The sequence below is a fragment of the Lissotriton helveticus genome, chromosome 4_1, assembly GCF_964261635.1.
Source record: "Lissotriton helveticus chromosome 4_1, aLisHel1.1, whole genome shotgun sequence".
In the NCBI taxonomy this organism is placed as follows: domain Eukaryota; kingdom Metazoa; phylum Chordata; class Amphibia; order Caudata; family Salamandridae; genus Lissotriton; species Lissotriton helveticus.
In genome coordinates this window covers 184,063,219-184,091,169 of record NC_136063.1, presented here as the reverse complement: position 1 = coordinate 184,091,169, position 27,951 = coordinate 184,063,219, and the positions used below count along the sequence as shown (strand labels likewise).

General features: G+C 42.7%; 1 protein-coding gene across 1 annotated transcript in view; it reads left to right on the top strand.

Moving 5' to 3' along the window:
* The window catches only part of ADGRB1 (adhesion G protein-coupled receptor B1), a 447,807-nt gene that overhangs the window by 366,441 nt on the left and 53,415 nt on the right, over positions 1-27,951 (top strand). Inside the window, exons 22-26 of the mRNA XM_078686666.1 lie at positions 4,324-4,426; positions 5,657-5,807; positions 11,751-11,820; positions 19,415-19,481; positions 20,818-20,903. Coding sequence (XP_078542792.1) covers positions 4,324-4,426; positions 5,657-5,807; positions 11,751-11,820; positions 19,415-19,481; positions 20,818-20,903 — 477 coding nt within the window. The remainder of the gene's footprint in view (positions 1-4,323; positions 4,427-5,656; positions 5,808-11,750; positions 11,821-19,414; positions 19,482-20,817; positions 20,904-27,951) is intronic.

Below are 27,951 nucleotides of genomic sequence, written 5' to 3'. Positions count from 1 at the left end.
TTCCGTAACATGAACCTGTAGCTTGTAGGTTACTCATGTCACCTAATAGTACCCCTACATTGTTTACCATAATCTATATCTTGTCCTCTTGACATATATGTACATCCCCAGGTATATTCTGTAACTATGTATGTGAATCTCATATCCCCGCTGTTATCAGGGTCCTCCAAGGATGCCCTCCCCATATCCGCCAACGTAACACATTTAATAAATAAGTTTTGCTCACGTGTAGCCAAAGCTTCACTTAGAGGAGAAATGATCTGCCAAGAAGAATAGATCAGCGACAGAATTCTACTACAAACCAGTGCTGACAGCTCTGCAGCTTACTAGAGTGAAATGTCATGACTCTGGAAGAAAGCTTGTCAGATGAGATACCAACCAGCGACAAGTTGCATGCTCCCCAATGCCCCATTAGAAGCCAGGTTTTGGCGTTCACCTAAACCAGTGGTTAATTGCACGGCTGTCTAGGCATGCAAAGTGAGTTACTCAACCAAGGAAGGAGGTGGGCGGCTTCTTCACCCGCCAACCTGTAATATTCGAGCAGAGTAAACACAGGCCTAAAAGAGTAGGGGTGTGCCAAATTTGGTTAATTTGCATTTTCACAACTATGCAAAATGACTGCAAATTACACATATTTATGAGAAATGCAAAATCTGTCAACTTGTGCTATATTTTAGTGCCTGATGCGTCCTTGTGTCCATTTGTGAAGCGAGGATGCATTTAAACAGCACTATGAACAACCGCCACTCTTGTTCTGTTATTGTGCATTCGCAGTAATTTTTACCACACTTTTTTACCACAAATGGCACCATTCGTGGTAAATATTTAGAGCAAATGGCGCCTAATTACATGAAGCGGCATATTGGCGTGATTTTGGGGGTTTCGTGTAAGTAGCATAATGTGAAATTCCCGAAATTATGCAAATTATCCCATTGTAATTTAAATTTCGCCCAAAACACCTACTAAAAAGTCTGTCCTTGCCTGGCTTTGCTCAGGGGGTCGTGAACAAAAGGTTGACTTCCATCTTCTGGTCTTCAAATACCAACACATGCCTCGCTCTTCTAAATCAAACACATGAAAACTGTGCTTGATCTCTTGCCATACATTAAGTACATAGTCTAAAGGGTCTTGTTCGTGCTATGAAAAATGAAAACCAACCCAGTGTTTGATCCATACATTCACTCTTCTATGTCTCTTCGATAAATGGGCAATCTTTTCTTCACCTGGTGTCCAAGGGTGTTTTACATACGCGGTCATTGTGGCGTCACAGTAGTCTTCCTTTTAGGGGGTGATCTTCTGTTTTACATTTCACATCATCAGTTTTCATTCTCTATCCATTCATCTCCCCCTCTTTGTCTGTTCTCCACTCTGTCTTTTCTCTGATGTGATCCATGCTGTGTTTTTCAGCAACCTTTCTCCTGATCTCCTTTTGCAAATGCATATTTTATGTGTTGTATTTTGATCAACTTAGCAAAAGGTACTAACCCTTCAATTTCCATCCAGTATTTACCCACTTCCACCTGTAGGTGAAGACCTGCTTGATTGCTCCACATGGAACCCTCAACTGTAGTACAACAGGGACATGATGGAATGGCTAGCATTCAGTCCAAGCACAGAGAACATGTGCTGAAGTCCATCCCACTTTGCACCCCATGATAACCCTTGTTTGTCTTCCACTTGAACCTTATTTCTTTATAATTCAAGGTTACCCCCTTTTAAGGTCTGCACTTCCTAGAAAAAGAGCATGGGATCAAAATTGTGCATCAGACCTCAAGTAAACTTTGGAATAGTAAACACACACACTTTTAACTCCCACTATGATAACACCACAAGAATAACTCAATGGAGGCAATGAGCAATTTCTTTTACACTGCAGTGAAATAGTAATGTTAATGTCCATGCTGAGGTGCATTCTGGGAAGAGGGCACTGTGCAAGAAAGGAAACGGGGGTTCCAGCAAAAGCATGTGAAACTGACCATGAAGATGCATAAGGAAACCTTATCGTTTTAAACTGCTTAAAATTGAATTTTTATCAGGTTCACTTAAAACTCCTCTAACTTTAATGTTAACTTATATACACCTATTGGCTATCGTATTTGACATGAAAAAGGTAAAAAGTGCTTCAATGCCAACTGTGGATCTGAATTAAAAGTGCTGTTTGCTCGGTCTCTGCCCACTCGCATCATTCACAAATGTAGGTTGTAGCTGAGCATGGGCACGCCCGCACTTCTGTAGGGGAATAGTAGATCCCTCAGTAGGCGGTGATGTGATCGCCCCAAAGCACCTTCTGATGGTTGATATTTAGTGCCTCCTGTGATAGATCCTTACGTAAGGCTGGACCATTTATTTCCGGCTATTCCAATTCTCCCACTGTGGAGAGCATACTTAACTGGAGTGCGATGCTCTCATTGCAGGCTAATGTACATTAGCTGGTGGCATTAACCTTGGGAAGCGATATTCACTATTGACTCACCCGTCTTTTTAGCCTTCGGCAATGAGGCGCTCCCATTAGCACCTCGGTATGTAGGTTAAACTATAACCACCATTAGATCTGCCGTCCTGAGGCATACTCGTTATCAGTTCGGTAGACGTAAGGATAATGGTGATAGTTGACTATTACCAGTAGCTGCTGCTTAACAGGACATGTTTTAGAATTTCAATATTCCGTTCACGTAGACCCTTTTGGTGCTATCTTAATGCGCCACATATGTGCTGCTGTTTCATTTGTTAAGGGACTTTGGTCATACTGACATTAATTTTGAGAAGACATGAGAAGACATTTCCGGCTATAAACCATTATTTCCTTCCTTTGATCAAAATTCTGTAAATGTTCACGTTGACGCGCTCTCCCATTGGTTTGCATTGATAGGATGCAGCAGTCACGTGGGTCCTCCTTTGGTGATGTGCTCAATAACATGCTTGATGTTGGAGTTCCCTCAACAATGACCTATGTTCTCTTTTTGTGGGGTAGCAGAAAGCAGCACGGAAAGTTACAGATGTGGGCCAGGCAGGCATGGAGGGTGCATGTGGAATGAACAAAGGACAAACGGGAGCACACCGACAACCAAAAAGAGGCGTGGGGACATTGGGAGGGGTGAATGAAACAGAGAGGGGGGACTGACTTGCTGGATGCCTTGAGCAAAGCAGACTCAAGAGAGCAGAGTTGGAGGAAATACTTTTACAGAGAAACTGACAAGGGAATAGGGAGGTGGGTACCAGGGGCACCCAACTCCCTTCTCCCTTCTTCAGGGTGGTCGTTTGGGGTGTTACACCCCCAAATAAAGGCATTCTTGGCCTGAGAGTTGGGTTTGGGCGCTCTGAGTCGGGTCTTCAATGCCTTTGTTGTTTTTTCTCTTTGTCCTTATTTGACTAAAAAGTTTAAACTTGTTAATTATTTTTATCCAGAACTTGGACAGAGGCCCATCTAATGCATATCACTACTAAACCTTTTCCTTGTGGGATCATTGTATCTCAAGCCGTGGTCATCTCATCCCTTCACCCTTCTGTATTCTGTGTTTTAGTTGGGAAATTTGCGATTCACATACCCCGAATCTCACTGACCAAGCTACATCCCTGAAGGGGACATATGCTTTAAAAAAAAGCTGACACACAGTGATGGAAGGTTTAGTTAGACTCGACACGCATGGTAAATAATGAAGCTAAGGAAATGAAACCTGGGTACTCATTTTGAGAGAATTTGCATTAAAAACTGCAGTTAAGAGGTCTTCAAGGTACAGTGTGTTTCCTCTGTTTGTAGAAAAGCCTAGATATTTTTTCAGTCTCTTGTAATTTGAAGAACTTTGGAGGCAGCCATGACAGTATTTATTAAACACATGGTGTGTGTATGAGTAGATGAACATTGGAGCCATATGGCAAGCTTCAAATATTCCACACGAAACAGCCAAAATTTGACATGACTCATCAAACCATCCTTTGCCCCGATTCTCTGCTAAACGAGACCTCAACTGCTTGCTTTAACTGTAAGCCCATAGAGGAAGGGTAAGAACCGATTGCCTTATCATGTCTGTTGTACAAGCTGTTTACCAGATGGTGGTATGAACCAGCCTCTTGGTGGCTTGTTTTCTGTACCCCGGCAGCCTAGCTTGGTGACAGTGGCTCAATGCTCCATGGGATTTTGCTGTAACCCTCCTGTCCTGGCTGCAGAGGCTGCAGTCTCATTAATATTCATATTCCCAGACTCAATCACTTCTCACCTGCCTGTAGCTTCATCACAGAATATCACTGCGCCCATCTAAAAACCCATTTAATACCCAAGAGCCTCATTTTGATTATTTTTCTCTCTCTGCCTCTCTCCGCTTATAGGTACATTCGCTCAGAACGCTCAGTCATTTTAATCAACTTCTGCCTGTCCATTATCTCCTCCAACGCATTAATTCTGATTGGGCAGACCCAGACGAGGAATAAGGTGAGAAATTTATTGATGTCTAATGTTATACTTAAGCACACATGTCTCCTCTCTGTGATTCTCTCTGCGCCCTCCATCTCCTTTCTCATTTCCTCCTTTCTCTTCTACCTTCTGGCTCCTGCCAGACTATAATTCGGTGCTCCGCCATTAATAATGCTGATATATGTTACGAAGCGAAGTTAGCCATTTTGTTCGGCTACGAGCTCTGAGGAAAGCCTATACAGAAGGTAAAGATTATTCGAGGCTGTGAATAGAGAAGCAAGCATTGAAAGCTGAAATGAAGCCAGTCTCAACTACCTACAGTGCAGACCTTTGTCCTAGCAGGGTTTTCTTTTATCACATATACGCAGCATCCTATTAATCTTGCTTTGGAGGATGTTGTAGCGAAGGCAGAGCAGTAATGCATGTAGGTGCACAGGCACATTTCCTGGCACTAGTATATTAAAGCTGATTTGCAGAAAGGTAATTGGTAGGTCAATCCAATATTAGGAAGCTACCCACCAATAGAGGGTGCCCTATTGGCTTCATAAATACATCAAACATAATCCACATATATGGAGAGTGGGCGGCAAGAGGGTAATGGCCAAGACGGTGAAACTCCTAGCTCCGTCCTGACCAGTTAGATCTCTGAGCAATCTCAAGACACTAAGGACATACACCCTAACAGAAAAATCCATAAAGGAAAGCAAAAAGCCCAAACATCACCCCTGCAGTATTTCTTTTTGCTCCATAAGACAATGCACAAAGAATGCTAGAGAGTTGATGCTCCCTTAATGTAGCAGATAATGTTTTAGAACTTATTGAGTAGATTATAGATGAGGGTTACTTAGGGTGGGTGGCTTCCCAAGAGGCCACTGACAGAACAGTCTTTCTGAAAGGGTGGGAAATCACAGACAGTACTGAGCGTGAAATAACTAAGTAGATATGATTTAGGGATTTAGAATTTGCTCAACCTTCATGTTGTGGGTAAGTGTAGGATGAAACACCCAAGAAGATAGTATATTTAAGTTTAGGGATAAAAATGGGCACATTGGGGGCACCTGGATTCCCTTCTCTGTTGTGACAATTGGCCACACAGTGATTTCATTGGTCATGTAAAAACCTACCTAAATCCAGTATCCATGTCCAGTGAGAGAATTCTAGCTTGTCATGCTGTTTCATCTGTATGTGGGAGAGGTAAGTCCACTGTCTCATTACTCGTCACCCGATTTTCCCATTGACTTTTTGCAGGTGATATGTACGCTTGTGGCTGCGTTCCTGCATTTCTTCTTCCTTTCCTCGTTCTGTTGGGTGCTGACGGAAGCGTGGCAGTCCTACATGGCTGTGACGGGGAGGCTTCGAAACCGCATCATCCGCAAGCGGTTTCTGTGCCTAGGATGGGGTGAGTCTGCAAAACTTCCCTGTTGAAAAACTTTGGCAAGCAAGATTGGTAGGCACTAAGTAAGAAATAAAAAAGGTGTTCGGAACATGTTTTAGGAGTAAAAAGAAGAGAATTCGGATGTATTGCTGGAAAAAAACTAGCAGTGATTGTTGTTGAGTCTCGCAGAGGTTGTATTGCGGGAAGAGGGGTTGAAAGCCTTGTGCAGTGGGGGTTAATTACACCATTAAGAGGGATATGTGCTAATGCCCCTCTGAATCAAGAGGACACTAACATATAAAATAAAGACTGATGAAGATGACAAATTGCACAAAAGGGCAAATCCCGTTTCCCCCAAATTTTCCGAATTTAAATTTCCAGATTACACTTGAGTCATTTTTTTATTGAATCGGTATCACATCTTGTGCTTGTTCCTACAATTGAGGCAGACCAGTGTTTGTTGCATGGAGAATACACACAATGTCATAGAGGTTCAAATGGAACATGGTGCTGTCATGGAAAACTGTGACCGCGTGGACAGAGCACCATGCTAGTGAATGCACCTTTGAATGTATGGGCCTAAGTCCTACTTGAATTACATTTGACACATTTATCGTTGCTGATATTAAGGCCCCTGTGTTGCAGATATGTTCAGGCCGCTCTTGGCGGACAGTAAGTTCAGCACCTAAACATGGCCTCATAATTTGGGTGGAAATGATACAGCAGTTACTGGCCCTATTCGAATTATGAGATCCGCTGAAACACCACTGATCTCTTTAGATTCAGCCGGAGATCACGGCTGCTGAAAACAGCCAAAATTACTATGTGAAAGTCCATTGAAAATAGAGCAATTATAGGAGTAATTGGTCACAGATAGACCACTCGTAATGAAGGCCTAAGACCTTCCTATTTGCGGACCTTCCACATGTCCGCTTAGGTGGTCACATTAATCAATCAAGTGTCTTGTAAAGCGTGACTACTCACCCGTAAGGGTCTCAAGGCGCGGGCAGGGGACTGCTGAGCCATCGAAGGCACTGTGGTTTAGTTGAAGAGCCAGATTTTAAGGTCCTTCCCGAATTCAGGCAGTGTTCGTGATTGCCTGAGGTGGAGAGGCAGGGTGTTCCAGGTCTTTGCTGTGAGGTAGGGGAAGGATCTCCTCTCCGGCCGTGGTCTTCTGGATGCGTGGGACGGTGGCCAGGGCCAGTGGGCAGAGCTGAGGTCTCTGGTGGGTGCCTGGAATGCGAGGCGGTGGTTGATGTATGCAGGTCCTACATTATTTAAGGCTTTGTAGGCATGTGAGGAGCTTGAACGTGATTCTTATGTTCGCTGGGAGTAAGTGAGGACCTCTCAGGTGGCCGGCGATATGTCTGCGGCGGGGGATATTGAGGATGAGTCTGGTTACGTCACACCATGTTTCCTGTTCCAAGCATAGAGTTCATATTCTTTGCAATGTGTTCCAGTTGTCTGTGATTTCTTAGAGAGTCTCAATTATTATAGAGCATTGTGAAGTGCAGGTCCTGCTATCCTATGGCTGCACCTGACTCATGATTTCACTGGTGATTGCCTCCTGAGGAAGACATGTGGATGAAATCCTTGGATGGTTGTGTTTTTGAGATATTCTTGAGGATTTTTGAAACTCTTTCCCTCTGGGGATCTTGTGCTTCCACAGATATGGTACAAATAGATTTTCTGAGAGTTCTTTGATGGTCACATATCAGTGTGCTACGCAACTCGCACCGTATAGTATCCCGGATGTTTGTGCTTCGTTGCAGGATAATCCTCTCTTCATGATGCTTTTCAATCTCGTGACTGCAACCATCCTGGGTCAGATACTGCCTGACCACCTGTTACTGTAATACCTGATCCATCATCTTGCTTGGACAAGGTGCCTAGAGGTCTGTAGTGGACTTGTAAGGACTAGGTGCAGGATCCAGAAAGAAGACTTGGATCTCTAGCTCACTCTGCTGCTGGGGCAGGCATTTTACATTACTGCTTGCCAGCGCCTGCATGGTAGATCCACTGTCCCCCTGCACATGGCCTGCGATTGTCCTCCAGGTGTTCCCTTAAAAGAGCAAGTGAAAACTGAAAGGTTATGGTGACTTCAATGCCATTTGTGGGCAGTTTTGCCCAGTCTTCCATTCCATATATTGTTCTGTATCTTACTGAAGTAACTTGCTGACGCTGGAGCTTGACATTTAATGCCACCATATCTGCTGTGAACCCTGGAGAAAGGATTCGCAGCTAACACGGAGTCGGGTAGGCCTGCCAACTCGTAGAAACAGACAGTGTAATGGCAATGTCCATACCTTATTTCTGTCAGCGACTGCGGTGCCGCAGAAGAGCAGTTGTAAGTGTAAGCGACTGTGTTCCAGCAGGGTTGTCTGAAATTCCACTTCAATCACAATTATGTTAATTATGGGCATTTAGTAATTCCCTTTGATTACAAGCAACACTTTTCCAACTCCAAATGCATACGTGGCCAATCCCACGCCATTTATGGTGTGGTCTGTGTTGATTCATAGCTTGCATGCACTTAAGTCTGGTTTCTTTACTCACTCTGAGATGGGTTCACAGTTAGTGGTACCACTGGAAGCCTTCTGCTGAGGTATTCTCAGGACCACTGGAATTATGCGCCACGGGAGGGCTTTATTATGCAGCAGGGTTGAGTAAATTATGCGGCAAGAAAAGGCAAATTATGTGGCGTAAAGCAGCACATTTTTATCATAGTATTACTTCATTATTTTGACATTTTTAGACTTGATAACACTTCCTGGGCTTTGGGTGACCCCATTAGCACCAGTTTAACTCCCAAATATAGAAATAAGAAACAGAAAGATGACCAGACAACCTTTGCAAAAGGGCTTCCACTGCTTGGCAACACGTGTTGCTGCGCTTGTAATTTTTGAACCGTTGGAGGTAGAAACACTTTTTTGTTGTTGAAATCTGCAGTTTATGCAACAGATGATGGATTATGGAGCAAATCAATAATGATGCGAAAACCTCTGGGACCTCACAATCTCATATTTCCAGTGGCTCTGGGTATTCTCCAATCTCCATTATATTGAGAATAGAGCTCTCTATGGCTCCATGTAGCCTGTTTGAGTTGTAGAGAAATTAAAAGTGTAAACTTGGAGACCTTGCAGGGAGTTGCCTCAGCAGTCTGTGTGGGGAACATGGCATCCTGGACTGCTCTAGAGGCATTGTCCTTTACTGCTCTTGAATTTCATGTTTTTTCTGTAATGCAAGGCAATCTTTTCCATATAGATTTACTTTTAAAATGTCCATTAGCAGAATAGATTGTATATGAATCCTCCCAAGACAGGTGCTTACACCCAAAATTGATATTTCCATATTTGCGTCTGGTCATTTTCATGCAGGGCTGTATACAAAAAGCCTCCCAGGCTGTCACAATGCACAACCTTTAAGCTTGAAAAAGATCATTTGATTTGTTTGAAGATATTTTCTGTTACAACAGGGTTTCTTGTGAAGACCTATCAAGAGATCTCATCCATAACAGTATTGAGTAGTGAATAAAATGGCCGACCTTATGGACAAGGTGGTCCTCTGCCATTTTATAGGTGGTAGTCACATTCTGACTTTTAGCCACTGAGGCTTGAAGGTGGTGACGAGAGGACAAATCCTCTTAAGCAGTTATGAGATTTGTGCGTCTTCTGCACCGATCACACCTGCTCGCGGCTGAAGTCGGGAACCTGTCACTTTCAATACCATGAGCTATCTAGGAGAAGAGGAGACAAGTTAAAAGCCTGTAGTCGTTTGTCCCTGTAAAGGCCAATTGGCTGTCTTCGTACTGACAGAGAAGCTTTGTAACAGAATTTACTGGAATACAGGAAACGTATTCTTCCTAGAAGGATTGGATGTGTGATCCATAAAAAAATAGCATCACAGTGTCTTAGATCTTTAAAAAGATTTTCTTGGACCATTATTTCCTGAAAGTTAACAAGTATGTTGTAGCATATTATCGAGTTTTCTAGATTGATTGACAAAAAATAAAAAACAAGACTTGTCAAGGTACATAGATGTGGAGTTAAGAATTGTAAATCTATCCAGATCTCAATTTATTCACACTGATGATATAGCAGTATTCTGAAATCAATATATTTTTAGGTCGATATAAAAAATCAATATATGGACATCTAACCATCAGATGAAATGGTCAACTATGTTGATCATACAATATCATAGCAGGACAATATCTATGTCTGGTGATAGATACTGCACTCAAAGACCAGCCTTTTAGCGGGAGAGGGTCTGCAGCTCAAGTGAAGGAAAGGAAGTGCTGGAGTTCGGGAGTAGAGAAGCTAATTCTGCACAGAAAGGGTGGAGAGTGCATGGAATGGAAACTCTTTGAAAGCAATATTAGAGTCAAACTGCGCACAGAATATGCTCGAAAAAGAGTCACGTGATTACAGAGTAGGTTTTGTAATACTGAAATACTGGTAAGGAAGATGAGCTGAGAGCTTCTTGTCTGTTTTCGGTTTTTGTGTTTAGCAATATGTGTCATATGTAAAATTAAAATGCACTGCTTAGTACTGTCACTGCTGCATATCCCTACCTGACCCCCTCCCCCAATCATGTCCTGCTCCCTGCCAACCAAATTGGCATTTAGACATTACCACACCACAGAGAGTCCAAAGCAAAAGGCAATCAAAGCAAGTGCCAGGTATGTGATCAGCCATCAAATATGAGCGACTTGTGTGTTGATGTGTCGACTCAGATGCCTGCGCATCCTTTTTGCCTTGGACAGTCGATTAGTTATGGCATGCTCTGAAAAGGCTTCGCATTACACCCTCAAACATGGACAGAGACTTCACATGCTTTATCAAATGTTTGCCTTTTAACACTAAACCCTATACAAAAGAGACAACATGTTAGCTCCTCACACTGAGGAAACTTTGGTTCATCCTTTTAGGATACAGCTCAGCAAGTTGACTTTGGTTAGATGTTTACAAGTCACCTGGCCCTTTATAAAAAAAAAGTCTATTTTTGTTTTGTATGAGTCATCTGACACGCCCAGCATCTTGGTATCTCCTTTTTACAAAGAGAGAAGCCTGTTGTCTCAACTCACCAGGTAAGAGAGGTGAAGAAGTGACTCTCATGCCTGTATTCAGCCATCAACAACAACTGCCTGCCCCAATAAAACATATCATATCAGCAGAGACCCATAAACCTGCTTTGTGAACGTCCTTGCTGACAATTTGCAGGTGAACCTTTTAAAACGCTCGTGGCTTGGAGTTTTTCCCTCAGTAGGGAGTTTCAGTGCATAGAAGTCAAGTAGTATTGGAGCAAGTGTTGCTGTGAATGTTTTTGTAGGGATGGTGCACAGTGATATCAGATCTCAAGTCTTCATCATCATCAAGTGCAGAGCCCACCTTGCAATAACTAATGCTTTGTAGTCTGAGCAAATGATCATTTCAGTTTTCAAGTCAAATAGATTGCATCATCCATGTGTTTTTGAACTACTTTTTCTAGTCAAATATTAATACCACCTTTGGTGCTACTTTTGGTGTCAGTGGTGTTGGCCGCATTTGTGGCGGCTTTGACTCGCAGTCCTGTCCACCTCTCAACAGTAGTCAGAGGCCATGAGTGGTAGAAGGAGTGGCTAGGATTCCTCCTCCAGGGTTCTTCCATATTAAAAGCATGGGAAGTGGGACATACTGGTTTGTTTTATCCTTCATTTTTCATATCCTTGTGGCACTAACACAAATGTATCAAACACTTCCCTTTGGCAGTCCTAGCTGAGCCTCCAAGGTCTCCAGAGAAGGTTGACGTTCAACGTCATTGATAACATTGTAGAGAATGGATGGCACCAATAAGTTCACATTCTGTAGGGAGAGTCATAGAGAGACACGGCAGAGTGGGACCACGCAGAGTGATAGCATGCGCCACGACAAGTGTAAGTAAAGGGTATGAAATAATCACTTCTCTCTCCTTCTTTTTCCCTTTCAGGCCTTCCAGCTCTGGTGGTCGCCATATCTGTGGGGTTTACCAAGGCCAAGGGCTACGGAACACCCAATTAGTAAGTGTCACATAATTTCCTCCATTGTATGTATGTATGTATGGAGCTTTTGTATAGCACAGACCTACCCAAAAAGCAATGGATGGGTTTACCCAGCGGGTTCTAGATTGTAGGTAAATAATAGAAAAAACAATACACAAGCTAAGCGAGTGGACTTTAACAAATGCGTGAAGTGATGACTTGTGACTGGCAGGCCTCTTCCACAGAAGCTGAGATTGCAAGAATTTGCCAGACTCACCTCACTGATGTTTACATGCAGTGACAGTTGAGGCGAATGTGCTTGACACGCATGGAGCTGGTTTTTTCCTTCCTGCCTTCCTTTCTTCCTTCCTTTTTTCTTTGTCTTCCTTCCTATCTTCTTTCATTCCTTCCGTTCTTTCTTTCCCTCTTTATTCCTCTTGTTCTTCATTTCATTTTCTTACTTTTTTAATTGTTTTGTTTCTTTATTTTTTGTTTTCTTCATCCAATCTTTCTTCATTCTCTTACTCTGGTTACCTTTCGTCATCCTTTCCCTATCGATTTCTTTTGCTTGTGTGGTTTTTGTTGATTCACGCCCCCTGTGTCTACCATCTTTTACTGCAGTAAGGTTGTGAGCAGGACAAAAGTAGTGTATGTGCGTACATAAAGAGAAATGGTATAGAAGCTTTCTTGCTCGGTCACGCACATGTCCACACTCATACATGCACTTTTGTGTGTACATATGCACACATAGACACATTTGTCTTCCAGGGCAACCAATTGTTGCTATGTGGCAACCCTTAGTGCAAATGCACATGGTGTGATGATTCATTCACTCAGGTCTGCCTAGACCTGTGTCAGTGATGAGGCGGATGTGAAGCCTCTATGCTTCGACCTCCCTAAGAGAGAGATTGCGTTGCATGTCTACCGTCATCTTGAACATACTACATCAGTATCACCTAGTCTGAAATCTAAGAGGCAAAGCAAAATGCAAATTATATCACAAAATGGCCACGTCCTCCTCTTGGTACTGTGGATATATAGATGAAGGAAGGGACTAGAACTACACACTAAGACCAGACTATTAGTAGGAGCGCGGCTGCAGCTCAAGTGAAGGAAAGGAAGTGCTGGAGTTCAAAAGTAGAGACGCTAATTCTGCACAGAAAGGGTGGAGAGGGCATGGAACAGATATTCTTTGAAAGTGATATTGGAGTCAGACTGCACAGAGAATCTGCTAGAAAAAAAGGTCAGCTTACTACAGAGTTGGTTTTGTGATACTGAAATACTGGTAAGGGAGATGAGCTGGGAGCTTCTTCTCTGTTGTCGGTTTTTGTGTTTAGCAGTACGCGCCATATGTAAAATCAAAAAAGCTGATAAATGCACTGTTTAGTACTATCCTTGCTATATGTCTGGACCTGCCCCCTGCCAATCATGTCCTAGTTACTGTAATTTAGCCTTTTCGAACAACGCATATACCCCAAACACAAACACACACGCAACACTGTTCTGTGTCCACCACCCATGATCCAGGTGCTACCGTCTAATAAAAGATTTGCTATGCAATATGCTCCTTGGGTCTAGAACTGCGCTGTAAGACTTTCCTACCTCAAAATGACTACAAATAATACATGTGGAGATTGGAGATGTTGGCTGATTGCTCCAGATGAGATTTAACTGTAAGTGTACCTAACCGATGTACCCTCTACGATATCTGAATTCACATGTCCTGCATCCTGTGCTTTTAAAATGTAGCCATAGGAGGCACTCTCCCAGGCTAGAACGAGAGGAAAAGCATGACGTGGCAATGCACAGAACATCTTAAAGAAATACATATATAGCGAGCACCATCTTTGATTTTCATCATTGAGGTTCACGAGAAAGTCAAGAGATCTGTCTGATCTGATCCTTCCAATGAGAACGGGTCTGATCAAGCCCCTCCTCCTATGATGCGCACTGCCCATCACAACTCCTAATGCAACCTGTTTTCTTCCGACTCACAATATCTAGCCGTAACAGGTCCTGGTGGGGAGTAGGGAGGTTCCATATTCTTCCCACATATGTAGAATTCCCACTGAGTGTGGGCCATAGGATTCGGCTGATTAAGGGCCTGATTTAGAGTTTGGCGGACAGGTTACTCCATCACAAACATGGCAGATATCCGTATCGCCATATCACAAGTGGATTATGTCCAGCAGCACTTGTACGGCGGATGGGATATCTGTTACATTTATGAGAGAATAACTCTTCTGCCAAACTCTACATCGGTCCCTAATCGCTTACTGTGAACCCGCGCTACTGGAATCAAGCCGTCTATCCTAGTATCTGAAGCCGCCCTTGGATGATACAAGGTCTTGAGCATGCCTGTCGCATGCATCAGCACAGGCATCACAGTGTGTGTTTTTCCTTCTTGTAATGGCTTTTATAAACTTTAGGGAGTAATTTACAGTGTATCGGATGGAGGAGGGCATCTGCTGTAAATTATTCTAAAATGTTTTGAAACTCCGTGACGGCATCCCTTTCACCACAAAAAGCAAGGAAAACACGCCCTGTTTAGAGGGACTCTCCACCATACTCATAATGACCCCCTTAGTGTTTACATTAAAACCCTCAGTGTTGAAATTGCCCACTTAAAAAACTGAATGCATACAATAAGGGCGATGAAAAAAAGTTGAATGATCCTCAAATCCCACAAAGAACCCTTACAAACACCCTTGTAAATCTGATAGCATGTTCACCTCTCAATATTGGAGTAGAATATTGGATTGGTACTTTTTTTTATTTCATTTTTGCTTTTCATTAACAGCTGTACCCAGACCATCAGTGTAGCAATGGAAGAGTTTCCGGTGTTCCAGTCTCCTTAGCAACGTTAGCAGATCTCCTCCTATCAGCTTACCCCATTTAACTCCAGCTTGGTTCCTGCTGCGCCCCTCTCTAGTAAGATAAGAGCTTCCTGCAGCCCTGCACCAGACCCCGCTTGCGTCCAGTAGACGGGCCGCACGCCAGTGTAGCTGGTTTTGTCTGTGAGTTCCCAGGTTCCCTGCAGTGCCGTCTTAACACATGGGCACGCTGGGCAGTTGCCTGGGGGCCCCCAAAAGTATAGGGGCCCCAAGCACACCAGAATTTAACACTAATTTTCCGTTAAACATTTGTATTCCTGTGAGTGGTTGTGTATGCAGGGCCAGGGGCACTGCCTTGCCCGGGGGCCTATAATTCTTTTAAGACAACCCTGGTTCCCTGGCAGACTGCAGTGTCCTTTCATCATCCCTGGAAGGGGGTGGGGGTCAGGCTTTCACTGCACCAGAACCAAATGGACTTCGCGGCCCTTCCCAGCCCCCTCCTTCGACGCCTTCAGCGTTCTAGGCCTTGTTGGTATTCCATGCGCGAGCTGGTCGCCGGATGTCTTTTTGGCCTAGCGGATCCTTGGCTCGCTGCCCGCCCTGTTGGAGCGGCTGCCTAGAATGCTGCAGGAGCATTTGTTATCCTCGACTGCAGCAGCTTAAACTTCACCGGTTCCTTTGGAAAATACTAGTACAGTCATGACATGCATTTTAAAAACAGGTAAAACCGAGATCTTTACAGCAGGCAAGGTCCACCATGCAACATCCGGTGCACCTATTGTGTACACGGTTCACCCCACATGGTCTGCGATTATTCTCTTTCCTTCTCAGGGCTATTTGTTGTCACTCACACATTTTTGTAAACTATTTTACGTTTTCTTTTCCAGCACCTATTCTGCATAATTGCTCTATGTACTGTCCACCCTCTCTATAAACAGCAATTAAAAAAAAATACCCATTGGTCACTACCATTCGTTCTCATTCTCTGACCTTTAATCCTCGGAGTACACTTCCTTAGACACATGCATACCTCGTGTAATTTGTTTTTAAGTTAAAGTCCCTCCCAGAGTTCGCATGGGGCCGACGGTACATTTAATTTTGTAATAAGTAATACAGAGACCATTTGCACATGATTCAGAGATGTACCTTTAAGCGCTGCGCGATCAATCCCCCTTTGACACTGAATTGAACCAGGCTCTAGTATATTGTGCCATGTGCAATGTTCATCATAGGATTTAGTCTTGTCAATCAAAGATGGATCATGATTCCATGGTTCCATATTGAGTGAGAGCGATACTCTCAACACAGCTTAAGGTTGCATTTTTTCGATAGACCAATATTTTAAAAAGATGGTTTTCTACAAACAAACTGTTCACTTAGAAATAGTCTCTTCGCCAGCCCCCTCTGATCCTGAAGTTGAACTTCAATGTATATCCTACGTCTTCGAAACTGGTGTCAGATCATTGCCTAAACACTGACGCAAGTCCTCACTAACTCAATGATAATGTTGAGGAATTAGGGATCCGTTGGATTCCCTCAAGAGTCTGAGCGTTGCAAGTCCGTATCAGTATGTGGTGGTTAGGTATTATGTGGTGCAGTGTGGTGTGGCATAGTTGGCCTTATGTATTAACCCCTTCTCTGCGGGGGTAATTCCCCCACTTTGCTGGGGGGGGGGGTGCGCACAGCGCCCCGGTGCTGATGACGAGCTCAGCATGTCATCTGCCACAGTGCTCGTGTGCTGATGACGAGCTGAGCTTGTCACGGCCACGCCCGTTCCTTAGAACGCTCAGCACAGCAGGGGAATTATCCCCCGCGTGTGTGCGTTCTAATGGCCATGACAAGCTCAGCTCGTCATCAGCACACAAGCAGAGTGGCTGATGACGAGCTGAGCTCGTCATCAGCATGGGAGGGGTTAAATTATGTGGCTGTTCTCCCATGTAGGCCTTCAAGAGGGTTGGGTGTGAAGGGATCCAAGCCCTATTTAGATGTTGTGGTAACTGAACAACAGAATAATGAGCGAGCAGTGTCTTTTAAGAAAAAAAAAATTAAGACAATCAGAATTACTAACATTTTATGAAGTGAATTAAAATCGACAAAACCGATTAAACATTGGACATATATAGTAATATGAATGGTTTAAGCTTGGCATGTTTAGGGTTAGGAGCATAATTAGTGTTAGAGATTATTATTTAATTTCCTCAAAAAGGGTATTGCCTCGTTTTTTTGCTCTTGGTTATTATCACATAATTCCCCTCTCGCTCCCAGGTGCTTTGCCGGGGCACTCAATAACTGCACGGTGAGCCCTTGGCCAGCTGCAGCCATTAACGCAGCAGAGATGAGGGCCTTGACACGTGGCAGCTGATTGGCCAGACGGCGTCGAAGTCACGTCGACCTGCTTAGCAGCGCGTGCTGGGTGTATTTAAAGAGAGACATTTCCAAGCCCAAGGACATTCTTCAAAGTCGCCAGAAATGACTGGACGCACTCGGAGGATAATATTTAGACCCGGGCCTCGCACCGGGGGCTGCGGGCTCCTGACGTTGAGTAATGGCTTTCTTCATGCCACGCACTGCCACCGTGTCAAACCTTTCCGCTTGTTCACTTCACAAATTACTAAGCAGACTTTATTTAGGTGGGCGAGAGCGAGCCGCATTAATCTTAATATGAGCGCTCCAAACAGCCCTGGGAGCTTCAATGCATAGATCAGCGGTCTGGCGGGAAAACTGGCGCTATGGTGAAGCCGACCGAGACCAGCCACGTGATTGGTTGGATGCTCAAGCTGTGGAAAACCCATTGGGTAATTAAATTCCATTGAAGTAGATATAAAAGTGAAGTCTCCAAATAAGTGATGGATGGAATGCTTGATTTAATTTCAGCCACTGGTAATTATTCGGAGCATCATTCCAGTCCATGAAGTGACCATGGTGCGCAAAATAATGACGTTATTTTGCACACCATGGTCACTTCAGTTTGGACCCGGCAATATGGAAATCTGTCTCAAAATTGGCCCAATAGGAACAGTCCAGCCTGAGCTGCCAGGGCAGGTCCTCCTTGAACCGGAACACAATCAATAAGTTTCGCCTTTACTTTAAAAATAAATAAATAAATATTGGGCTCTTCATTCAACGGTGGCTTGGTTGCAGTGGCACAGTGTGCACTCCCATCCCACTTAGGGTGTCCCACTGAAGTATACTAAAAAGTGATGGATAGAATGCTTAACTTAGTCTCAGCCAATGGTAGGTGCTCAGGCCACATCCCAATCCATTGGTATTTTGCACACCAAGCCAACTGAGCTTGGAGCCAGCCATATTCAATAGGAACAATCCAGCTTGAACTCCAGGCCAGGTCCTCCCTGAACTGGAACACAAGCAATCCAAAAATAATTTTGCAGTTATTAGAGCTCATCAGTCGCTATAGTTTGGTTGCAAAGTGTGCAATGCACCAATTTCTGGGCAAATGCGTCCCACTTAGGTTGTTGCACTGAGGTATACAAAAAAGTACTGAACTTTTGCTGTTGGATCATGGTCAAGGCTGATTTGCATATGCTGGGTCCAGACTGAGGTGGCATGGCACGCAAAATAACGATGGACTGGGATGCAGCCCGAGTAATTATCAGTGGCTGAGACTAATTCAAGCATTTTAGCTATCTCTTTTTTGTATACGAGTGCAACGCACTTAGTAGGGTGGGAATGCCAAGATGTGGGTCCCATGCACACTATGCCACTGGGATCCAAGCTACAATGACTGTTGATCCCTCATAAGGGCACAACTGGTCTTGGGTTGCTTGTATTCAATTTCAGGGAGAACCTCGCCTGGCAGTTTGAACTGGACTGTTCCTATTGGAGCGGAGGCAAGACTGATTTGCATATGGCTGGGTCCAAACTGAGGTGGCATAGTGTGCAAAGTAACGATGGACAGGGATGAGGCCCTGAATAATTACCAGTGGCTGAGAATAATTCAAGCATTTAATCCATCACTTTCATTGTAAATTCGAGTAATTACATTATTTTGCCAGGAGCAGAGGTATGCACGTGCATCACCTCCAATCTGTGCACGCATGGAATTTTGCCGCACCACGGCAAAATTCCTGCCGCGCCCAAGGGGTTAAGGCGGGCTTTTGTCATATTTTCTGAAAACTTCCGAAGAGAGGTACAAGGAGTTAGATTGGCCTGAATGAGAGGATATAGTGAAACATATCATAGGGTTTGCCTTCGATAATAGTAGAGTTTCTGAGGTAAGCATATTCCAAGGTAGGTATTTCTCTAAAATAGGAAGTTCTAAACCTATGGATTGTTGACAGGTGAGGCAGGTCAAGCATAAGAAGTCATTCTTAGAAAGTAAGTAAAATTGGCATACAAGAGTGCTTATGTGAGCAAAATCAGTAATACTATTGATAATGTCTGGGACAGCCGCGGGGCAGAGATGTTAAAGGAATAGGATCACAGACAGAGCTATAGGCAGAGTGCTTCAGCCAAAGGTAACCAAACTCAGTTGCTTACTACTATTATCACCCCTGCACTCACTCACTCATTCACTGACTGATGCATTCAAGACTATCTCTAAATAATTTACTTGCTGCCTCATAAACTTATACAATACTTTTATACACATATATGTACTTAAATTCACTTTTATTCAATCCAGGCACTCACTTGATCAATCACTCACTTGTTAATCGACTCAATCTCAATAATGCCAATCACACCGAATCCCTCACTCCCCCTTCTATCTCCCTCTCTCACTCATTGCATTCTGCCTCTGCAGTCAATTGTTTAACATGCCTTCCCTCCTTGTGTTGCAGTTGCTGGCTGTCGCTGGAAGGAGGCCTCCTCTATGCCTTTGTGGGACCGGCAGCTGCAGTGGTTCTGGTATTCTTCCTTTTTATCTTCAACGCACTTTTGTTTCCCTTATAATCCCTTTACCATTGGATTCCCTCTTCTACAACATGCATACTCTCCCCATTCATATATTTCTCATTCACTTTTTTTAGCATGCTGGATTTTGTTGCAGGCATACTAGGGTGGTGGAATCTCTGATTCCAGATAGTGGGCCATATGTACGACCATTGATGTTTGCGACTCGCAAATTGCATTAAATTGCGAGTCACAATTTGCGAGTTGTAAACATCAATGTACACCTGTGTCAGAGAAACTGTTTGCGATTACCAATGGGGTCGCAAATTGCATGCCTCATGCATATTAATGTGGCTGTCGCAATTTGCGACCCCATTGGGAATGGCTGGCACTCCCAGGGATGGTGGCCTGCTGGGATCAGTAGACCACCCTGACTGGGACTGCTTTGTCAAGAAGCAGTTTAAAAAAAAAAAATGCAGCCCGTTTTCCTTACAGGAAAACGGGCTGCATTTAAAAAAGAAAAGAAATGAAACGTTTTTGTTTAATTTTTTAAGGGCAGGGCAGGTAGTGGTCCCAGGGACCACTGCCTGCTCTCAAAAAAAATTGCGCACCCAATCACAAAGGGGAAGGAAAGGGGAAGAGGGTGGTAAACTGCGAGTGTTTTGCAACTGCAAATGCAGTCGCAAAACATTCTGACATAGGATTCAGAGTCGATATTAGGAAGGGACGCCCTTGGAAAACCCCTTCTTAATAGCGAGTCTCTAACCCTATTTTGCGAGTTGCTATTACATTAGCGACTCGCAAAATAGGGTTGGTACATTGTGCTACCAAAATGCCCCTCTGCGGCTCGGCTGCAAAAAACGGTCGTACATCTGACTCAGTATCCTTGAACCAAAATCCATCAATTAAGAGGTTTGTTCCCTTAATATACAATTACAAGGTGGACACAAGTCTTTACTGCAGGTTTTTCCCTGCCTAGAAGGACAACTCTCCTACATGTTCTGCCTGCTCAGAACATGTGGAAGATACCAGTGAGAGGACCACTGGGGGCAAGGGGTAGCAAGGTTCTGGAGGGCCTTGGCTATCCAGGGTAGAGTTGGAGTAGTCTAGCCATTTTGCTTATGTATTTTGGAAGAGGGGCAGATTTGCCCCCACTGCATTGTCAGGTGTAATAGTCCACACTTGCAGAACAGGAGGGAGTGTTGAAGATTAGGGCTGGTAGTAAGTGGCACTCCCCTATTCTCTTGGTTGTCATTTATGTGTCTTTCCACTAAATTCCCCAACCTCTCTCTCTCTACCGCATATTGAATCCAACCACTAATAAATGCCTCTTGCTTCTTTCCTTCAACAGGTGAACATGGTCATTGGCATTCTGGTGTTCAACAAGCTTGTGTCCAAAGATGGGATCACAGACAAAAAACTGAAGGAGCGGGCAGGGTATGAGATGTCTACATGTGATTTGCTGCAAAATGACAGGATTAAAAATGAGGCCAGGCATTTAAAAAACCCAGAAACATGAGTCCTGATTATAAGTGAAAACTCTCACTTTCGACAATAAGTCCTGCTATGATATCTGGAAATATCTTACATGTGTTTTAAGTATGTAATATTTGATATACTGTTGCATAACATAATATAATATATGTACATTATTACATTTCGACGATATGTAATATAACATACCATAATATAATTTAATGCAATATAGTAGAGCCAAAACCCCAGACATGTACAAGAAGGCCTGACTCTGATATGCTCACAAAATCTTTACACAAAATATATATTCTATGCACTAAAACAATTTCTTTCGTATCTAAAGACTGTACAACAGACATATTGTGAAGGGCCAACCTTCTTCAATACTTGCGTGTTTTGCCAGGTTACACAGCTCTGGATGGTGATTATGTAAAAAAGTGGCTTTTTTTGCATACCACTCTAGGCATCTGTCTCGGTCACTAAATGAGTCATGAACTATACACTGCAACACTAGTACACTGCATTTATTGAAGCAATGCCCCTCCTTCCCTTTGCCATTAGGCTAATGGGCCCTAGATGTAGAGCGGGGGAAATATGTGCTGCACTTTATTCCCAACTTTCAGCAACTTTAGTGATGGAGATGCAATCCTTACCTATCTCCTAGGACATCCACAATGAAAGCCTAAAGTGGAAAATCAAAGACAGTTCATATTTTTCTCCAATATTTTTCTTTCTCCGAGATGCATGTTGAGGAGAAGGTAGCCAGCGGATGGAGGAGAACTCCTAGAAATCCTCCCAAACTGGCTTTCTTTAATAATAACAAGTATTTGCTCTCAATATGTATGTGGACATTTCTAAATGGATACCACCACCAGCCTAAGTACTCTGCTTACCCACAGACCGCACTTCCTGTGAGATTGAGCATTTGTATAGCGCACTCACAATCTGAAACAACAGGGGTCCTTATTATCTAGACCAGTGATACCTGATGGGCTCTGAAGCAGTATAAAAATGTCCCCCACTCTAAGAACACTTCCTTTCCTTGCTAGAACCCAGTTCATGTATGTTCCAGAATCACCAATGGGAGAAGAGGCTGATCTCAGTGGCATTGACATGCAAAGCCATATATGGATAAAACCAAATTAAATTGTTCTTGGCAAGTGTTTTGTTTGGCCATTTATCAGACCCAGAAACTACCACTGAGACTCACCTGAGACGAACACAAGCAGGGACTTCTTGTTAATGTGTTAGTTCTGCAAGGAACAGTAAAAAATTAACTTTGCCATATCACAAGTAATTACTTCCTTAATTTAAAAGCGTCCACCTGATTTTTGATCCTGTCATACCGAGCTTTTTTGAGATGTAAATTTGTTTAAAATGTTTTGTTTTAGTTTGATTTACTTAAGAATTCATTGTTTGTTATTATGTGGATGTCTCCTCTGGTTTGAGTCCTGTCGTGCACTGATTGTTTATGATATGTTGCTCTTTGTTGTCACACTCTGAGGCAATTAGCCGCCATGTTTGCTTTACGCTTGCCCAATATATCCGAATTTCAGCACGGCATCCATATTGGAAGACAGCTTTGGAGGATTTTAAATGGCCGCCATAGGCAACCTGCATTCGCCCAACGTCAGAAGCTTGTGGCGGAATGTGAGGTGAATCATCCATTTAGTGAAGGGCAGTGAGATAAACACGAGAAGTGATAGACAAAACACGTGATGGCAACTGAGAGACTTGAAAGCCCCTTTTAACAAGTTCCTACACATTTCAACTCTAATAACCCATTCTGACCTCTAATTCTATTATTAATTAATTATTAATTATTAATTCTATTATTGTATTGAAACACCACTGTGCTTTACTTCTAGCAGACCCACTTTAGTCTTTTTACTTACTTAAGAGAGAACCCCTGTTTGTGAGAATATGCAAGATTGGAAATACTTTTTCTGATTTCTAGTGTTTGGCAACAGCTCGTCTTTCATCACAAATAAAGTCAACAATTTGTGTTCATTTGTCTATTTTTCTAAACCCCTCAAATATATGTCTCTTTTTCCATAATGGCAGAATTGTGTGAATATTATGTTCTTTGAGCAATTCACCTACCCTACATAAAAGTGAGTTCACAGCACACAGTTATTTGTGAGTACAATTACCAGTGTGCCTCGTGGCCACAGCAAATCTGGTGCTGATACTTGGTGATCCTTTACTGGATCACCAGTACCTGCTAAAATCCTGTACCAGTTTTCTAATTTCTGTCCACGTGATTCCCATGCAGAAGACGTGCAGATGCGGTCTTGGGGTCGTCGTCAGGTTTGAAATTAAGTGTATGATACACTAATTCAAACTTTTAAACTCCCAATATATGTTATCTGAGACACCTCTTGTGAAACCTTTACTGTGGGACCTGGGGCAGTCACTGTTTACTGGCCCGTATTGTTGGTAGGTGCCGTAGCTTACCACAGTCCCAAGAACTAAGATTGAATTGTATACAAAATGGATAATCATGTTATCCCCTTTGCACACTTGAGTTTTCAAATATAGATACAAGGATTACGAGGGTGTCGTAAGCGGTTTGTGGGTTCAGATACGGCTGGACACAGTAATCCAAATGAATAAACTCAATCCCCAACCAGAACACAACAAATAGAGGGACCTAGCACCTTTTTGAGACTAGATACAGCCCCAGATAGTTTGATAGTGCCTAAAATGTAAGGGCTATAATGGTATACAAACAATGTTATTTTTTAGCCAAACTTTGCAAATCCTCTATCCCTGTAAATATTTAGGTCTTGGTTCTCTTTAATATAGGAATATAGGAAACGTATCTCTATGGCCCTATGTGCCAGACAGAAGGTTACAAATATGTACAATGTGCTATGATATATTCTACTCTTTGTCCTATAAGGAGTAGTGTTACAATATGACCAATTACATCTCAGCTTTTCGAAAGAGTTGTTGTTTCAATAGGGAGCTATTGGTGCTGGGAATGGACTTGTCATAACATGAAAGTTCCCCAGTGGTAGCAACAATACTGTAGCTCGTAAATGACCCTTGAATATAAAAGGTTTCGCATAAGGCCTGGAGAACCCATTGGACAACATTTCTCGCCTATGGTCTTTTGACATTCAACACCCGAGAGATATCTCTAATTAAGGGCCATGGCCTGAGTTACTTCGCTTCAACATATTTCCCCTCACTGGGGCCCGAATGCAAATAATGACAAGTTCTCACCGTATGCAGCTATGCCGGTTTCGGTGGAGACTCATTAGATTATCTTCATGTGCTTGTAAATGGTTTCTATCAACATGGATCCACCCAACCAAAATGTTTTTCAATATGGTGCCAACCTGTGCCTGTAGCAGGCTGCAGCATTGTATGCAATCTATGTATGTTTAGCAAAGTCGACAATCGTCATGCATGTTTTTCCTCGTCAATCAGGTACGGTATTACTCAATGTTGTTCTCTGCTTTCCTGATGATTTACTGAATCACATTGTAATTGGTGTTTCCTTGGAAGGGACCAAGGTACTCCAAATAGGTGGCTGACTGACTGCCAAAGAATATAACACCAACAAGCCAAAGCAAATATAATACCAGGTCCCTAACTCCTGGCATTACTTACATGGCTGGGTGCTTCTATGTCATATAACATTTATTGATCTCAAAAACTCACAGCATGTTTTAAGTCTATGTTTAAAAGTGACAATATTTAGATACATATATGCTAAATAGGGCAAAGTGCAGCTACCACACAAAGCATTATGCTCAGGTAGAGCAACAAAGATCTTGCAGTTTTGGAGAGGAATGATGTCCCAACCCAATTGTGCAACTTTTCCTGCTCACTTAGTTTAGTTCCCATTTATGCAGTTTTATCTCCTGGCATTTCTGCCCATCATTTTCTCACTCGTTTTGCTGTGTTTTCCCCAGATCCTTTGAATGAATAGGCAGTGGAAAATCATCCACAATGTATTTGGTTAAATGAAAGATTAAATAGCTACCCTGGCCTGAACAATTGTGGCATCCTAAGAGTATCCTTGGAATACAGCTCCTACAACTGAATATATATTTCTAATAGAGATGCCCGAAATACCACTGAAATATACCGCAGACAGTGATCCCTAACAAGTGCTGTAAAACTGAGTTCCGTCATTCCGTAATCAGATTGCAGGTTGGTCTTCATGAGATTGTGATCTTCACGTAAATCATTTACCGCAACTCCACTATCAAACATGTGGCTGTTCCGCTTTATTGGTGGAACTGGATTTGTTGCATAACTAGCAACGGGTATCATTTTAAACTATGGCCCATAATAAATAATTTTAAACCGAAGTAAACCTTTGCCATTTCTCCCAGTAAACTCAATGTTCTTGTCCCAAAAAATTGAAGGGAGGAGGAAACAGAGGTTCATTCAGCTTCCAAGCAAAATCTGTCATCAATCAAGGGTGGAGAGGGATGAACCACGGAGGTCTCAATGCCAGAGTCTCCAAAATATTGTCTCGGAGACCCTCAACCACACGTTCACAGTCTCCGGTGAATATAAGCTCCGCTTAGTGTGGTTTGGTGGATAGTTTCATCATCGGGTCAGAACTTGAGTGTCTCGTTCTCCAAGTGGCGTCAAGAACTCCACCAAGAGGGGCACTGTCTGGATGGTGACAGTGGTTTGGGAAATTAAAACTACCTCCTATTCTGTAGGTACATCTTTATTGAGGAAGAAGAATAGGTTAGGCATAACGCTAAAAACAAAAACGATGCTAAGTGGATGAATCACTGATCCATGGCACCTAGTGGTTGGGTCGACATGAGGGTCTCCGAGCCTCTGATATTGAGACCTACCTGGTACATTCTTTCCCCACTCCCTTTTTTTGGATTGATGATAGTACTAAATTACACCATTCTTGCAATGGATGGGAAGTGAGTGTGACTGTAGTCAGGAATTTAAAAACAGAACATTTGTAAGCGGATATTTTTGCATGGTAGATATATTTAATTCTGAGTTTTTGCACTCTGTATTTTTCGGCCTGTCTTTTCACACTGATTACGCTTTAAAAGTACAAGGTTAAATTCGCCCTGTGTAACCTTGATTATTACAATGCTTCTTTCCACGCGCTGCAAATAAATCCTCCACATCCCACAAATATAAACAATCAACTAGACGCACAACGGATCATTATCCTTCCTAGTACAAAGTATGCCATCACCAAAAATCAGTCAAGCACTTTAAATTTCAATTTCGATTAAAAACCCGTTAGTCAGATTCTGTGTAATCAACTCCTCTCAGCAGACAAAAAACGACCTTGAACAGCAAATTTGTAAACAAAAAAGGTTAATATTGCAGCTTCCTACAGAGAAACTTGCACACAGATTTAATCAGACCAGCGGCAAAAGAACAATAAGCCAAACTTGTATCCCTTTTACTTGTTGTAGTAAGCTTGTATTAAAAAGTATACATTTTACAAATTGGTAAAGCAATCAAAATCCCAAAAGAACCTAAAAGAAACACAGATGAGGACAGAGGGCTGAATGTTTTTGCGTAATGTACTCATGCTTTTTTGGGAAATATCGAGACGCACGCAATCAAGATTTTGGTGCACTGGAATCATATTTTAAACAAAAGTGAGTGTAGTCTTGCAAAATGATCAAATCTTTTTTTTGTTTTTTGTTTTTTTTGCTGTGATAAAGTAACGTGTCACAGAGTTATTAAATGTCCTGACCTTAGTTTTCTTTGTTCAGCACCATAAAGCACTGGCAATTCATGTTGTAGGCATGTTAGTGTGGCATTTAATGTTGTCTGTGGTGTCATTAGTGCATGCGTTTCGGCCACTAAGACAACCTTTAGCAGTATTCAGCTGCAGGGCTTTATGTTTTTTTAAAATCATGATCCAACACAAAATGTGACTGATTGCCTCTCACTATGAGAAATACGTGAGTTAAAGAGCTTGCATGTTGCTCCCAGAAGCCCTAGGAAGAGAACTAAGCTGCTTTACCTCAAACATGTTGTTACTGATGCCAAAACCTTCTTGTCTGAAGATAAATATTTTGGCAGCCAACAAGCGATCCTTCTACCTAGTTGATTTTTCAAAATGGCCACTTTTGTTACCAAGATCTCTATTTGCTTTCTGTTGATAATGTGATTAATAGAGTTTCTGAAAGCTTAAAATGGTTATTGTTGGGAGTGTCGTGCATTTTTATGTTTCACAAGCCAAGTGTATTTTTTTGTTGTTTTTGTTTCAGTATTTTTGATTTTAATTGCAGTCAGATGACAGTGCCTCTATACGGCATGACACTCAAGTGTTCCAAGTGTGGAGTAGTTTCTTCGGCAGAAGTTTCCGCCACCGCCACCAGTAACGCCATGTTAGTTCCTCTAATTTCAAACTTCTTTACTTTCTTACTTGCTTTTCGTGGTCTATGATTTCCCTCTCCTTTCTTTTGTTTGATATTCCCCTCCTCTGTTGTCTCTCTCTGTTTTCCCCCCTTAACCACAGCCATGTCAAGTTAGAAGGGTAGAGACTTCCTAACCTCTGCTAGAAACAGACAGAGCTCTCAAAACTGCGAGTTGGTCTGGAAAGCATAGATTGTAGCTGAACGCCTTTTCCTGCTATATAGTGAGTTGGCAATTATGGGCAACAGAGAGAAATATGGAATTAAATTTAATGAATTAGCCTCGGCGGGGTTTACATAGTATATTTGACTCAAAGGATCTGCTCTTTTAACTTGCTTGGTTGGATCAGGTTCAGAGGGATCTGGTGAAATATTATGCCTTTCTCCTGTTAACTGATATATCAATATATTTTATTTCTTTTCCAGGCAACCCATTGCACTGTCTTAAAATGTTTGTTAGAATATACGTTGTTCAAATTATAAGTAAAGTAGACTTAAATTCAGACTTGTTGCACGATTTGTCTGACTATACATTGCCTAATTATATATGCATTTATTCAGTTGTATACAAAGCACAAGCATGCCACCAGAGGACAGTTTGTATCACCGGGTGGAGCTGAGATTGGGCCTGT